We start from the raw sequence: 17,437 nt of genomic DNA on the forward strand, positions 1-17,437 counted from the left end.
GGGGAGCGCAACCTGTGCGAGGCACAGGGGAGCACCAACTGGTGGTGCTCAGGCCGCGTCTCCGCCCCTATCCCTGCTTGAAGAGCGGGACCGGACCCTGGCTGTCCCGGAGTAGGACCTGCTTTGGGGCTGTGCTGCCCTCGCGGTACGGGTCGCTCTTTCCCCCGAGTGGTTTTCGCCTGCTGTGGGGCACTGTCATGGATGCCAGGGACAACGACCAGGCCGGGACGCCGTGAGGGACCGGAAGAGGGTCAAAGCCCACCCTGGATCATGTGGGGGCTGCCTTCCTGGTTGATCTGGGGGCCATGGGTACAGGGCATGGAAGCTCCACCCTGTAGGGGCCCGAGGTCACCGCCAGGAGGCGCCCCAATGCCTTGGGGACCTGTTACTCCAGCACTTCCGCCACACCAGGAAGTGCTGGGGGGAAGATTTAAGACGGCACCTGGAGAACTGCCGGGAGGACAGCTGGCACTTCCGCCACGCTGGGGCGTGGCCAAGGGAGGAATGCCGGGAACACTTGGGGCTCATCCAGGAACTGGATAAAAGGGGCCGTCTCCCTTCATTCGAGGCTGGAGTTGGGAGGCGGAAGGATGAAGCACAGGAGAGGTGTGGAGGTGGCCCGAAGAAAGGCATTTGTGGCTAGGACTGAGAGTGTTTGGGGTTTTGTGCACTAATGGACTGGGTCTGAGTGACCATATCTGTAAATAGTTTGTGTAAATAAACGTGTGGTGGTGATTACATGTCCGCCTGTCTGTGTCCGGGTTGGCTTCACAATAGATAAAACCATTATAAAAAGATACATTTACTGTTAGTAATTTTAACTCAGAGCTACCAGACCATCCACGCATCATGAGACACTACATGCGATACGATATTATATAAATTTAATTACGATTGCACAAAATTTCAATGTAATTGACGTTAAGCTTGAATGCAGCATAGGCACGTCACATGATCAGCTTGGGGAGGCAAAATTATCATTTCTAACAATTTTTTCAAATAATTAGAACAGTAAGTAGGTCAAAGACCACATTTACCTGTGACACCCACCATCCACCAAAACTTTCTATATACCTGAGCTGAAAGAGAAGAAAAAAATAGAAAAGGTACAAGTGCACTCAGTCGACATCGTGGATAGAAAACAAAATATTTCAAACTAAGATGGAAGGTAGCTTCACCAAATGCTGACTATTTGACCCTGTAACAAATGCGCCACAAAGATCCATTTTTCAAAGATGGAGCTAGGTGACCTATTAATCCACTCTACAGAGGGCTCGATTAACTCGCCCTAGGCTATCAAAATTTTTACTACTATCATTTCCAAAGAAAATAGCCTCTGCTGGAAATAAGAGAGGGGAAGACAAGATAGATTTAAAAGAAGAAAGATTGGTGGCAAGAAAGGGAAAGAATGATAAAGGCCAGACATTAAAGATGGCTGTGCAATTCCAGAATATTTGTAGGAAATTCCTAAGGGTTTTAAGTGGAAATGGCAGTGAGGATCCTCAGCTTTGCCAATAGCATGATGTTCATGGAATGTGAAATATAAGCAATGGACATATTTACATTGAACTTATTGATAATTGGCATTTTGAAAGAAAAAAGGATTATTTTTAAAAAGAGAATTCCATGATAAGGGTGGTGCAGAAAGTACATCACACTACCAGATCGAAGTTATAGGTGAGGGCCTTACAGAGAGTCCCGTAAAGTGTTGCCACATGTTTCAGGGTGGCAGAGAGTGAATGACAACATTTAAGTAGAGAGTGTGGGAGGAGTGAAGAAGATAGTGAAACCCCACCTGATTTAAGAACAGATCTTAGATAGAGATAGAAAAAGGAGAAAGATACTGAATTTAGACCTTATAAACTGAAATATTCCAAACCCAGTGTTATTGAAAATGTTCCTAAGTGTTATAATTCCATGAGTTAACCATGGGGAAATGAGACAGTGTTGCCACTAATTCACAGTACCAAACTGTGAAATATGAGATTGAGATTGTGCCATGCTGGCCATGAATTAAAATGACTCTCCAGTTTGTGTCCAATTTTATGAGCATATGACAGATTTGACAGATTTGTGAGATCTGAGCACTACCTTGATGGGTTCCATAACATGCCAGGATAGATGATTACTGGGAGTTGGGTTCAGACAGTTTGTTAGGTCATAGTGCAGAGGTCTAGTGGTAGAGGTCCACTTCAAGGATGACCCTCATCCTCTAAAGATGAATGTTTACCTGAGGGCCTTATAGAATGGTAGGGGTGGCATTGCAATAACAAAGTTAAACAAAGGAACTATATGAATTTTATTGGTATTTAATCTAGCTGGAAATTACAAAGTAGGGAAGGAACCTTATGATACTGAATCCATTGTACTTTTTAGATGTCAAAGATCGTTTGAGAGAACAATGTCTACAAGTTAGGAGGTAATGTCTGCACCAAGATCTTTGATTGAAATGGCCACTGGGATAGATGATGGGAAAAAAAACTGTCAACAGGATTTATTCAAGAGGGGAAATTATACACTGAATCAGGAGTGATCGAGTCATTAGAATGAAGACATTCAAGTAAGGGATTAAAGAGTGATAGAGGTGTTGGTATTCATGACCCTCACCTTTTAGTAATTTGGAAAGGCAGAGATATGATCAGATTTGTAAGAATTCTAAAATTAAGACACTGTTAGGTTTGGTAAAGTAGGAGACTCATTGAAGATGTAAAACAAATTGTGGATGTTATTCGGAGGTAGTTAATGCTACTGTGGTTCAGGTGGATTAGGTTGAGATCAGCTTTCTGTAAATGTCTTTCTAACAGTTTTGCAACAAATTTTGTCAGTATTGAGAGAGGAGAGTATGTTGCATGTCCAAAAGGTCTTTTTTCTTTTTGAGAAAGGTAGCGAACATAGCAGAATTTATTATGCATATTTCAAGAAGAATTTAACATCTGCAAGTATAGATCTCCAGAAGTTACCAGAAGGCAGAAAGAAGGTTAAACTTACTAAGTCAAGTTTACTACTTATTAAGTTTTTGCAGAACAGCACCATCTTCTCAGAGATGAGGGGGGTTTGCCGCTGTCACACATGTCACAATCCATGGAGGGTACTTCATTGACTCTGATCAGGTAGGTAAGATGGAGAAGGTTCAGAGTGAAGCACAGCTGGTAAGTGCCTATACCTCTTTTCATCTTGAGTGGTGGATGAAAATATGCACAATTCTTTTTCTCACTTCCACAGTAAGTCTGGCTGTTTCTGGTCCAGCTTAAGATGATCAATTGGAAACCAGTTTTGGACCTTGCTCCATCAAGGAGCAATCTATTTGTTAAATAAGCCTTGCTAGTCAAGAGCTTTAGTCATGGACAAATGGTCCCACTTCTTTGCCTTTTTTTGTTCCTTGCAAGGAACTTCTTATTAAATAGCATCACCACTCTGGTACCTGGACACTCTAAACAAGTCCTACCCCTCTTCTTATAATTTATGTTATCTGACATGTGATTTCATGCCTGCCATATTATATAAATGCATGCTAACTTTAAGATGCATTCCAACTTTGTTGCATAATTAAGGAATATGTGTATTTTCTTGAGCAACCTTCTGGCTACAGTTTTCAGATTTTCCCAATTTTTTTTTTATTATTTTAAAATAATGTGATCTTTTAACTTTAATTCTTACCAGCTTTCATGTAACCTCCTTCTTACAACATCCCTAAAACCTTTGCCACTCAATAAATTAAAACCTTGGCAACGCTTGGCTTCTTTTCTTGTAATGTCATTTAAAATCTTTGCAATTTTGCTTAACAATTTTGGATGATCAGAATTTTTTCTGGAAAACATGAGCATAACAACTCAATGTTTAGGTACCAGGGGCCTCATGTATAAACGGTGCGTACGCACAGAAATGTTGCGTAAGAACTTTTCCACGTTCAAATCGCGATGTATAAAACCTACACTTGGCGTAAAGCCACGCACTTTTCCACGGTACCTCATACCTTGTCGTACGCAAGTTCTCCGCTCGGTTTTGCAAACTGGCGGCACCCAGCGGCAAAGCAGTGCTACTGTTCTTGTGTGATTACTCATTATTTTCATGACGCGGCTTTATAAATACACAGAAACTAACCGCATATTGTTTATTAGTGTAACGCATCTGATTGTAATTAACTTGTAACAATATAATGGTCCAGGGAACAGCCATAGTATTCCAAATACCATAACTGCTTTAGCGTTGTTACTCTCACTTCTCCTTCTTCTTCTTCTTCTTTCAGCTCCTCCCGTTAGGAGTTGCCACAGCGGATCATCTTTTTCCATACTTCTCTCACTGCACGACTCGGAGTATTTATATCACTGTATCTGAGTGTGAATCACAGCAGCAGCTGATCGGAAAGAGAATTATCGGTATACAGCTTTAAGGACACGCTGTCTCAGCCACTGCAAAATGTTTTAAAGCCTTTCCTGTACGGACCTCGCGGTTCAGAAACAGTTTAATCCCAAGAACTTTAAATGCACTCAATCAATTGCTCCTTGTAGAACGGTTTGTACTTATAAGTACAATCACCCCACTGTAAACTTGCACTACAGTTATAATATCTCACAACCTGGGCCACTTTATAAAGCGTATTTACATATGATGACGATATCATTTTTAAGGTGAAATGCAGCAAAATATGTTTGTTAAATTATACACATAAAACTTTAACTTCATTTAAATAATCTATATTCTTCACTGGGAGTGTCGTGAAGGATAGAATAATTAAACATGTACTACGAAGATATTTCAATGTTCTTTAAGCGTTTTGAAGAATCGGCACTAAGCTTACAGATGGCTTAACGCTCTATTACAGAGCTGATTGTGTGGCGATCGGTTACTTGGGGAAAGAAAAGCAAGGACTCTTGGGCGCCACGCAATATATATTGAATATAAAACAGAAAGAAAATAACAACACAGCTAAAAGCAGCGACAAATTTCGACAAAAGATAAATGCTTGTCATGAGCGAGACTCATGAAACACATGTTTAATAACGTGTTTTAGCTCCTATCATCATGAAAATGACATCACGTATACATCTCAGTATTTTAGTTATTCAGAGAGCTGTAATATCACAAATGTAATGGACTCTGTGTCCAGTTGGAGGAAGAGAGCCAGTTTAAAAAGCAAGTAGTGATTCACACACATAGATCACATACGAGTAGAAGATCAAATACAAAAAAAGCATTTAACGTGCTACTTTAATTACGATGTAATTTTGAGAAACTGGTTAATTAAACGATTTTAAGATGAAGTTTATAATGTTCTACTAAATGACAAAATAAACTACGTGATTAAAGTGGAAAATTCGAGATTAAAGTTGACATTTCGTGCTTTTTCCCCACTGTGTGTCTTTTTTCTCTGTACCCTAATAAACTTTCATATGACACTCAGACAGTGGGCTTACAACTCTTTTTTCACGCAACTTTGATATGTGACTTCTTTTTTATTTCCAGCACTGTGCGATTTTGTGAATGTGAGCTTTCAAGTTTCTCCAACACGCTATGTCACTCGATCAACTTCCTTTTGTTGATTATACCACGGTTTATTTGAACAAATAGTATGTTTTTCCTTTGCCTCCACTTGGTATTCGCTGAAATTCGTATATTTTCCCCGTGCTTTTCCCATTGTCTTTTCACAGAAGGCTGCGCTTAAGGGCGATTTATATTGATTTGCATATTCAAATAGGCGTAATTCTGGGAGGATTTGGGGCGTTACATAATGCGCGTGCACGAGCGTTAGTTTTCACGCTGATCAGGATTTATGTAACGGAAGAACGTGGAAGTTGGAGTACGCACAGATTCCTGCATCTGGATTTTTCTGTGCGTAAGCACATTTCGGCTTTTGTGCTTACGCCATGTTATAGTGCAAGTTCTACGCACGCCGTTATACATGAGGCCCCAGGTAGCTAGAAGAGTCTTTAAAGTGCCACCTATGAAGTATTTGTATTATAGCAAACCAGATGTTAAAGCTAACCTCTGGAATGGTTGGGAACTCTCCTCCTTAAAGCTCCTTCTTGCAGTCCTGGTGTCCCTACTGTCCTGTGCCCAGCAGAAAATTAAAGAGCCAGAAATCCTACAGGATACTTGTCCATTATAATGTGTAAAACATGCTTCCCTTTTATTTCTCATCAGACTGAGGTGCTCCGAGTATTATATCCAGCATTCTTCAGTGTCTTTCCATTGTATCTAACTAAATTGTGTCCATCCATAAGAAAAGCACATAACATCTCCTTGTTCTTCCATCCAGTGATCATTTCTGGAGTAGCTATTTATAGCACTCTTTCCATCATCAGCCATTATTCTGCCCCATGTTGGCGGTGTTCATGTGTCACAGGCAAGGCCACAAACGTTCATTATCAGTGCTCTATACCACCCAACCTCTGTTACTACATGATGGAAACTGCCTGCAGCTCTGGAGCTAATCCATTGCTCCTACAGACCAGTTACCACTTGCCAAAAAGAGGTGTGGTTGGGAGGAAATCATTATTTTACTTAATGAAATGTTATACAGAGGATTAGGCTTTGATGCAGTCAACCCATCAGATGGAAGAAAAAGCAAGAATTGAAATTCAGCCCAGCTTTACTATGAAAATAAATTTGCTATCGACAACTCAAATTCAAAAGAAAATGTTGAGTTTTGATCTTTTAATTAGATAATTTCCATTTTGATGAAAGGGAAGGGAGCGCTGACGAGTCTGTTTAGGTTTGAAGTTAAAGTCTTTTTTCAACATTAGGTACTGTCTGTGCGATAAAGCAAACCAACAAGGTAGGGAATGACAGCACTTTTTGCAGCATTGCGATGGCCGCTGTTTAAAATTAATGAGGAAGATGTAATAATAATAAATCATACCCATGTATATTTGATCATTTAAATGGATGAAAAATGAAATCCATCTTAAAAAAATCACCATTCTAGATGCAGTTAACTAAACTTCATGAAACGTGCCTTGCTGGAAAAAAATATTTTTATGTCTACTATGTAGCAAATGTTGATCTTAAAAAGTAGCCATAAAATATAGCACTTAATCCTCTTATGTCAAGTTTCCTGAGCTTTGCACTCAGATATCATATTTCATTGGATTTTGCTTCTTAATCTGATCTGAGACGTTACTCATTAAAGGCATATGCAATCCTATAAGCAGCTCTTTGATGAAAAAGTATTTATGACCTACATATAGTTAAAATATTTGCTGCTCATTTACTTATAAAAGACTGAGCTATGACATTTGTTACAGTAAATATAACAGACTCATTGTTGACCAGGGAAAAGACTGCGTGGGCAAAGCATGTGTTACCAACTTGACAAACAGCAATTCCTTCCTTTGACATTATCAAAGTATCTTGGAATTTTCAGTTACATTTTGAAACTACTTAAAAAATGTGCACTGCTCAGACTATTCAGTGATGAAGTGTGGAATGTGCTGGAGTCTTCAGTAATACCCAACTTGCATCTTCACTGCTGGCTGCTCTTCCTGTTTTGCTATTGGTTGGCAAACAGAATCACTCCGTGGCCAGATTTTCCCCTCTAAGGACTCCACAGCACAATTACTTTAAGGGCCCTTGCAATATATTTTTATTTTTTCTGATGTCTTTAAATTATTAACAGTATACTCAAAACAAAAAGTCCAAATGCTCTTTACTTCATAGCCAATAGATGGTCAATGATAGATGCTCCTGAAATCCATTCTATCACTTAAACTTGGGACCATGAATTCTCTTTGGGTCTTCTTTATAGATCATGGATGAGAAACTCTGAAAACATCTGAGCCCACCAGGCACCGAAGGGCACGTGCTTGGTGCATAATCTAGCCATGACTCAAGAATACCTGAAGGTTGCTACAGATTTGTTTACCTTAAAGCCGACTCCTTACCACCAATTGTGAGTCCTTTGAGTTCTGTTCATGATTTGCTTTGTTACTTCCTGTGTTATGACCTTTGCTGCTTTCAGTAAAAAGTATTTTTATATAGGTTTGCCAAGAACTGTGGGGCCTGGGAGGGCATTACAGGGATTTTCTGTCATCAGGAGGGTTGAGATGGACCACCAGCCAAACAGAATCATAAATGCAAAGATGACTGGAAGACCATAAAGGCTAGACATTGCTGTTGGGTACAGCTATGTTCTGTTCTGAGGCAGGAACACTTGTCCCCTAAGAAAACAACTACTTGTCTCCTGAGGATGAAGGGCTCTAAATTACTTAATGCTTAGTTGGATGTGACCCTAGATGTGGTTTTTTGGGTCTTCTTTAAAAGAACCTCCATTTGCACAGCCAGGTGAGCTTGGAATTGGAAAATAGGAAGAGAAGGTCAAGGACAATGACAGATGAAGATTTATGCAGATGACACTCAGCTTTATTTAACTATAGCACCTAATGATCTTGATGCTCATGGCTCACTGTTCCGCTGTCTTAGTAGTATTTCCGAATGGATGAGTAGTACCTTTCTCAAACAAAATAAGGAAAAAACAGAAATTTTAGTGTTTGACAAAATAAAAATAGTAAGGGCATTAGACATAAATGTGATCCCTTTGCATTAACAGTCAAGGCAGAGGTAAAGAATTTAGAATTTATTTCATAGATTCTGACCTAAAGTTTAAATCGCACATTAACCAGATTACTAAAACTGCATTTTTTTTACTTAAGAGACATTGCAAAAGTTAAATTGTATAAAGTTTATGTAAATAATTTTGCTTCTTCCTATCCTTTGGAGTGTCTGTCTCCCTTGTGGAATATGGTCGGCCAGTCATCCTTGCCAATACCCCCAGAGCACCTGCAGCATGGAGGTGCCCCGAATGCCAGCAGGGACTTATGGACAATGGAGTTTTTATCCACAGCTCTGCTGGATAACACGGGTGCTGCTAGAAGGCACTGCAGGGAGGAGCAGCGACCATTTGCCCTACACCCTGTAAGTACGTCCGAGTCACATGGACAAGAGGAATGACAGGCTTCCAGGTTGAAGAAAAAGGAGTTTTTATCTGACCCGGAAGTGTTACCAGTCACATGGACGGAGACAGAAGAAACACTTCCATGTCAAGGACTATAAAAGGACTGTGGGAAATCCCAGACGTCGAGCTGAGCCGGGTGGAAGGGTGGCAACGCATCTGGGAGTGGTGGAGTGTATTACTGATTATTGTTTGTGTATTGTGGAGAATTTATGAGTATTGTGGAGAGGAGGGTGTTTGTGCACTGTATTATAGTTCAAATAAATAATTATTGGACTTTTACCTGGTGTCTGACGTATTGTCCGAGGGTTCAAGAGGACGATAGCTCCATCTATCTGTCACACCCTACACTCCAAGTCGTAACCTTAGATCTTCTGATGGTGGTTTGCTTATAAGTCCAAGAGTTAGGCTTAAAAGAAGTGGCGAGATGGCCTTCAGCACCAAAAATCTGAATAATTTACCAATAGAGATATGCCAGGCTAATACTGTCGAACATTTTTAAAAACTGCTGATAAAACAATTTTGTTTAAATTGGTTTTGTTGTAACTATATTATAGTTGGACTCCTAATAGACTATAGAGGTAATATTTACAATATTTACTATTCTCTGCTTTTCTCTGCTTTCTTTTCAGGTTCACTTGACCAAGGCGCCATGCAGCCACCTGTGATACTGGAATTAAGACATGGGCCCCAGCTGTCCACAAGACTGACTGCATCAAATCCTCTTAGACAAAGCCTGGAAACAATGAGGAATGATGTAAGTACATTTTTGTTAGGTAGAATAACCACTGGGGGCTGGGTGGTCTTGGAACCCCTGCAGATTTTGTTTTTTTTCTGCAGCTGAAGACCTTTTTTTTGGTTTTATTCCGTCCCAGCCATCTTATCTTTTAACTGGACTCATCTTTGGAGACTTATAATATGATATTATACATATGGATGCTACCCTTCTACAAATAATTATCTATGTTTTATAAGATTGCAGGGATTTATTTATTTACTTTTTCATTAATACAGTAATCTCTCGCTATATCGCGCTTCAACTTTCGCTGCTTCACTCCATCGCGGATTTTAAATTTAAGCATATCTAAATATATATCATGGATTTTTCGCTGGTTTGCAGATTTCTGCGTACAATGGGTCTTTTAATTTATGGTACATGCTTCCTCAGTTTGTTTGCCCAGTTGATTTCATACAAGGGTTGCTATTGGCGGATGGCTTAGAAGCTACCCAATCGGAGCATGTATTACGTATTAACTAAAACTCCTCAATGATATACGATATGCTTCCCGCGCGGTGCTTGATTGTTTGCTTTTCTCTGTCTCTCTCACTCTCTCTGCCTGACGGAGGGGCTGTTTGCACAGAGGCTGTTTGCCTAGAGGATACGAACGCTCTTCTAAAAAATGCCGCTTTATCGCGGTGCCTCGGCATACTTAAAAGCCCAAAAGCATGTATTGATTTTTTGATTGTTTGCTTTTCTGTCGCTCTCTCTCTCTCTCTGAAATTCTCTGCTCCTGAAGAGAAGAAGATCTATTTGCATTCTTTTAATTGTGATAAAGAACTGTCATCTCTGTCTTGTCATGAAGCACAGTTTAAACTTTTGACTAAAGGGTGTTATTTCATGTCTAGAGGGCTCTAATAATGTTAACAGTGTGGGAGAGTTTATAAGGGCTTAAAATATATAAAAATAACCATACAAACATATGGTTTCTACTTCGCGGATTTTCATCTATCGCGGGTGGTTCTGGAACGAAACCCCCGCGATCGCGGAGGGATTACTGTATTCTTACTTAATCTTATTTGCTCTTTCTTTTCTTGTAACTTTCTTTTTGATATTTCTGTGAATTACTTTGAGCTACATTCTTTATATGAAAATGTGCTGTAGAAATAAATGTTGTTATTATTAAAGAGCGAACGTGGGATCAGGAATATTATGCCTGCAAGCCTTAGCTAAGGCAGACTACTTTTTAGGGATGTTTGTATATAATGTTCAAAGTACCTACTGTGAAAGCACACGTCTGTCAATCTATCCGTCTGTCTGTCCATTAATCTGTCTGCATGAAAAATCCCCTGGGACCAATTTTCATGAGATGTTTCATGATATTCTTTCAAAGAAATTTGTTGTCAGTTCAATGTTTGTCCAGATGTCTCGAACACATCACACCACAAAAGGGATTTCCCATTGAAAAGCAGTGGTGAATTTGCACGCGCATACATTCTATATCAAATAAATGTTTTGAGCAACTTCAGTTAGCAATTAGTTCATTGTTTCAATTTTACCTTAAGAGCGGTTGCTTGAACTTATATATTTTATACATTTTCCTGTTTTACTCATGTGACTGCTACTCAGATGCTCAATGCAACTCAGTCAGAGCACATGAACATATAAACAGCTCACACAGCATCACCTTCTTCCTGGTACCTTAGGTAAGTTAACTAATAGAATACAAAAAAGTTACTTCTATGGGAATAAATGGAAGGGGAATCAAATTGTGTGAGCATATTTTAGACTGAATAGACTGAAGAATGTGCAGAATATTATTGTAAAGAACTGACATTATCAACCTGCCGCTAATGGTGTTTGAACTAACTAATAACACAGGAAAGGTGCAGTTGCCCCAACTGAAATAAACATAGGTCAGGTTTAAGGCAATGGAAGATGGGGGGGCTTCAGTGGCCTAGCCACTGATCTTTCAGTCCCAGAATTACATTGTCATTCGTGGCAAGTCCCTGATTTTTTTTGCCCATCATGTACAATTCATATTACCATTATACAAAATAATCAGTTATTTTCTAAGACCTTATTTGTGTGTCCATCCATCCATCCATCATCCCACCCGCTATATCCTAACTACAGGGTCACGGAGTCTGCTGGAGCCAATCCCAGCCAACACAGGGCGCAAGGCAGGAAACAAACCCCAGGCAGGGCACCAGCCCACCGCAGTATTTGTGTGTTTTAACTAATATTAATAGCTAGCTGGGGAACTTATTTAAGTTCATTTTCTTCATTCATAGGTTAATGTTGATATTGATTTTATGCTAGTATTGGTCATTTTGTATTAATACAATAAATATTTTTCATTTGCTAATTATTGGATACTACTGTATTGGTTTTACTCTCAAACAAGTTATGTTTAAGAAAATGGAATTATTAGTTACAGACCCTCCTCCACTAAAACACAGCAATCAATACCATTGTGGTAGAAATTTAACATCTTATTAAAGAAAGAAACTTCCCCTAACAGGACAATTTAGTAATCAGACAGGAGAAAAGCTGTTCATTGTGTCTTTCAATTACTCTTCAGCTAAAGTCCTTGGAGGGAGTATTCTTCAGAAGCAGTCAGTCAGTCATGGTCAGAATGTTCAGAGAAACGAAGAATAAAGGTTCATTTTATAAACTACTGTATTTGCATACCGTGTCAATCAACACAGCTAGTATAAAATAAAAGTCTGTTATATTATATTCTGGTTCTTCTTATACCTTTGCGTTGTGTCACCACACTTTCCCACCAATTACTGTGCATATAACAACTGTCCATTCTCCTTTATAGTACATCTGCTAATTTCTTAGTCATCTCTTAGTCATCCTTCAGTACATTTTATATATTACATTAGCCTTTCTTCTGGTACATTCTTTATTTACTTAATCATCTCAGTATTTTCCTAAACCAATTCTTATATTTCAGTGTACATTTTGCTGTTCACTTGACTTTCTGGTGTGCCTGAACAGGTTTCTGACATTTATGATCCCTTTATGCTATTTCTTTAAGATGAATGCCATGTTACCCTAAAATTATTCTTCCACACCATTTTCACATCACTGAATTGCAATCTGCTGTGTGTGAAATCTAGACAGACAGACAGACAGACAGACAGATAGATAGATAGATAGATAGATAGATAGATAGATAGATAGATAGATAGATAGATAGATAGATACTTTATTAATCCCCAAGGGGAAATTCACATAATCCAGCAGCAAGTATACTGATACAAAAAACATTATTAAATTAAAGAGTAATAAAAATGCAGGTAAAAACAGACAATAACTTTGAATAATGTTAGCATTTATTCCCCCCGGTGGAATTGAAGACTCGCATAGTGTGGGGGAGGAACGATCTCCTCAGTCTGTCAGTGGAGCTACTCCTCTGCCTGGAGATGACACTGTTCAGTGGATGCAGTGGATTCTCCATGATTGACAGTAACTTGCTTAATGCCCGTCGCTCTGCCACAGATGTTAAACTGTCCAGCTTCATTCCTACAATAGAGCCTGCCTTCCTCACCAGTTTGTCCAGGTGTGAGGCGTCCTTCATCTTTATGCTGCCTCCCGAGCACACCACTGCGTAGAAGAGGGCACTCGCCACAACCGTCTGGTAGAACATCTGCAGCATCTTATTGCAGATGTTGAAGGACGCCAACCTTCTAAGGAAGTATAGTCAGCTCTAAACTTCGTTACAAAGAGCATCAGCATTGGCAGGCCAGTCCAATTTATCATCCAGCTGCACTCCCAAGTATTTATAGGTCTACATCTATTGAGCCACCACAAGCCTGTTTGTGCTCTGTTTTTAACTCAACTGTAAAGTTCTGTTAATAAGCACATATTTAATGTAGTTTAGTAACATTTGTAATTTGTAATTGTCTCTGGTGTATGTGTATGTGTATGGTGTTAGGTTTGGGTCTGTCGGAGAGCATCCCTGTAGTTTACAGGCCCTTTTACTCTTGACACTTGACCAAAACAAAGTTCTGACTTCTAAAATACTTCACCTTCTCCATTTACTGTTTTTTCACTGTTTATTTGACCAGTCAGTTTGCCAACTTTTCTTTCAGTCCTGATGTAGTTATTTTGAAATAAATTATACTACATGAAAAGATCTCATCTTTCTACACTGGGATTAGTTCTTCCCATCCACTTAAATCGGGATACTCAGCTAAAAGAACACATTTTAGAAGGTGAAAAAAAGCATTGTGTGTGTTGAGGACATCAGGCAAGCTACACAGCCACAGAAAAAAACTGAAAACCTATATGAAAGATTGAACTTGAGGTTACTGAGAGGTGGAAACTGGAGAGTTCATTAAGGTTTTAAACTGCAATTGTTATATTTTTTTCCTTCCTGGATCCCAGAATTGTATCAAGCAGATCTAACATATATTGGAGAGATGGATAAATAGATTTTTTAAAATCTTTATTTCTTCTTGCCTTGGCATCATTGCAGTAAGGAGGCTGGCATAATACTGAATGCATCAGAGAAATTTCATATGTTTATGGAGTCACAAGCAGCTATGTACACTAAATATACAAGTAGGAAAAGACAGAAATAAATGATTCACTAGGACTGAATAATGCTGAACAGTAATAACTTTATTTTCTTGTTAACACTGATTAAACATTTGGAAAATGGACATGGAGAAAAAATGATAATTTTGCTACATTATACATTTTTCCATAATCTTGCCGTATTCTTTTAACAGATATTAAATACTGATTTCATATAGTTAAATCAGCTGATAATAATGCAAAGACATAAGTTCACCTTTATCATTTTTTTCACAGATATAAGTGTACATTAATCATGTTTCGGCTTTTCAGTTCCACCACCAAGGTTGAGTGCAGACTTGTAGAATGTCACTTGCTTGTGTTAAGTTGTTACTGTCCATCACGGTCATGTTTAGGCCTTTGATTCAAATTCTGCTGGCCTTATCTTCATAACGACCGACTTAATGGAGTACCACCATCCATGCCATGTGTACCAAACGACTCCATTGTCTGTCTTTGCAGCATAGGGCCCATTGTAGTAGTAGCCATTTAGATTGGCAGAGTGACATCTGGAAGAAATGCACAGAACATTTTCAGCAGACAAACAAGTAAGTGTAATGGCGATGTTATTCATGCTGTTGTTTGAGTTGCTGTGCATTACTTGGTTTCTAGAGTGATGTAACATAATGAGATATTTGCAATGTGTTAAAAACATTCAGATAGGTGAAGTTCTTTTATAAGTCTTTCTTTTTCTACATCTTTCTCAATTCTATGTGGGGTCTATATGCTTGATCTACCTTCTCTTTACAGCTCAGTCGTGCACTTCCTCCTCGGTCAGAACCTCTTCCTTCAGTTCTTCTTTCATTTTATCCATCAACCTCCTCTTTGGCCTTCCTCACTTTCTCTCTCCCTGTACTTTCATTCTCACCACACTTTTTCCTACATATTTATCATCTGTGCAGAATGCAGCTGCTAGAATCCTAACAAGGAAAAGAAAATCCGAACACATTTCTCCAGTTTTGATGTCACTACACTGGTTACCTGTGTCTTTCAGAATTGACTTTAAAATTCTGCTTATGGTTTATAAAGCCTTAAATAATCTCGCTCCATCTTATGTATCGGAATGTCTGACACCCTATATCCCAAATCGTAACCTTAGATCCTCAAATGAGTGTCTCCTTACAATTCCAAAACCTAAACTTAAAAGAAGTGGTGAGGCGGCCTTCTGCTGTTATGCACCTAAAATCTGGAATAGCCTGCCAATAGGAATTCGCCAGGCTAATACAGTAGAGCACTTTAAAACACTGCTGAAAACACATTACTTTAACATGGCCTTCTCATAACTTCACTTTAACTTAATACTGATACTCTGTATGTTCAATTCATCACAATAACTATTCACAGTGGCTCTAAAATCCGTTGACCCCTACTCTCTCTTCTGTTTCTTTTTCCGGTTTCTTTGTGGTGGCAGCCTGCACCACCACCACCTACTCAAAGCATCATGATGCACCAACATTGATGGACTGAAAGCCAGAAGTCTACATGACCATCATCATCAAGTCCTTCCACGAGAACCCTAAATACAAAGAGGACTGTTTCATTTATGTGAGGTAGAATGCCATTAGGGGACTGGGCGGACTCATGGTGGTCTGGAACCCCTGCAGATTTTATTTTTTTTCTTCAGCCGTCTGGAGTTTTTTTTGTTTTTTCTGTCACCCCTGGCCATCGGACCATACTTATTCTATGTTAATTAATGTTGACTTATTTTATTTTCTTACTGTGTCTTTTATTTTTCTATTCTTCTACTACTGCTCCAACAATGATGGACTGAAAGCCAGAAGTCTACGTGACCATCATCATCAGGTCCTTCCATGAAAATATGATGATTTATGTTAGGTAGAATGCCCAGAGGGGACTGGGCGGTCTCTTGGTCTGGAACCCCTACAGATTTTATTTTTTCTCCAGCTGTTGGAGTTTTTTGTTTTTCTGTCCACCCTGGCCATCGGACCTTACTCTTATTCTATGTTAATTAATGTTGACTTATGTTTATCTTTTATTGTGTCTTCTATTACTCTATTCATTTTGTAAAGCACTTTGAGCTACATTTTTTTTTGTATGAATATGTGCTATATAAATAAATGTTGATTGATTGATTGATTCTTCATTATGTAAAGCACTTTGAGCTACATTTTTTGTATGAAAATGTGCTATAGAAATAAATGTTGTTGTTATCTCCCTTCTTCACAATTCATACCACTTCAACCTGCTCTCCTGTACTTTCTTAGATATCTCTCCCACTTTTGTTGTACCTCTGATTGTAATAATAATAATAATAATAATAATAATAATAATAATTTTATTTAATAGGCACCTTTCTTAGGACTCAAGATTACCTTACAATGAAATTAAATGACATTAATAAAATATAAAAACAAAGAGGATGATAAAATCAAATAGCAATAAGGTACAGAAGTAGTAGCAAACACACAAAGATAACAGGCAGTAACAATGTTAAATTCATAATTGGTATGGCAGTTTGAAAAGATAAGTTTTGAGGACAGTTTTAAAATATGTTATTGAGTCTAGTTGCTGGATATGAAAGGGAAGAGGATTCCCGAGTTGAGGAGCACTATGAGAGGACGCTTGAGCTCCCATAGAACAGAGTTTGATGTGTGGTACAGAAAGTAGAGCTGCAGATGAGGATCTGAGTGAGCGAGAGGGAGTGTAAGTCAGAAGGAGATCAGTAAGGTAGGGAGGAGCGAGGTTGTGCAGAGCTTTAAATGTTAAGAACAGTATTTTGTATTGTATTCAGTAGTTAACAGTGAGCCAGTGAAGTTGAGAAAGAATAGGTGTAATATGTTCAGTGTATTTTGAACAGCAGGTTATCATCATGGCAGCAGAATTTTGAAGAGGTTGTAAGCGATGGATATGTTTTTGTTGGATGCCAGATAGAACGGTATTACAGTAATCTATATGTGAGATGACTAGGGCATTAACCAATACTTCAGTACTGTGTTGCGTAAGAACAGGACGAAGTCTAGAAATGTTTCAGAGATGGAAGAAGGCAGTCTGAGAAACATTACTTATATGGGAAGAAAAAGAGAGAGTACTGTCTAGGATGACACCCAGGCTCCTAATCTGAGAAGAGATGTTTGTGTTACTGTTGTTAATTAATAGAAGAATGATCAACCTTAGCGAGTGTAGATTTAGAACCAATGAGCAGCACCTGAGTTTTATTG

General features: G+C 38.8%; 1 protein-coding gene and 1 long non-coding RNA gene across 3 annotated transcripts in view; one reads left to right on the forward strand and one right to left on the reverse strand.

The window, feature by feature from the left end:
* The first annotated feature begins 3,036 nt into the window (after positions 1-3,036).
* On the forward strand, positions 3,037-15,709 carry LOC120527486. 2 transcript variants are annotated; one of them, XR_005633340.1, is made up of 4 exons: positions 3,037-3,110; positions 7,745-7,888; positions 9,580-9,704; positions 15,670-15,709. It is a non-coding gene; the product is annotated as an uncharacterized LOC120527486 (long non-coding RNA). The 2 variants fall into 2 exon arrangements; XR_005633339.1 differs by lacking the exon at positions 3,037-3,110 and having other exon boundaries at positions 7,359-7,888.
* The window catches only part of fgl1 (fibrinogen-like 1), a 94,488-nt gene continuing 91,333 nt past the window's right edge, over positions 14,283-17,437 (reverse strand). Inside the window, exon 8 of the mRNA XM_039750947.1 lies at positions 14,283-14,767. Coding sequence (XP_039606881.1) covers positions 14,611-14,767 — 157 coding nt within the window. The 3' untranslated portion in view covers positions 14,283-14,610. The remainder of the gene's footprint in view (positions 14,768-17,437) is intronic.

Source organism: Polypterus senegalus, chromosome 4 (genome assembly GCF_016835505.1).
Source record: "Polypterus senegalus isolate Bchr_013 chromosome 4, ASM1683550v1, whole genome shotgun sequence".
NCBI classification, from domain to species: Eukaryota; Metazoa; Chordata; class Cladistia; order Polypteriformes; family Polypteridae; genus Polypterus; species Polypterus senegalus.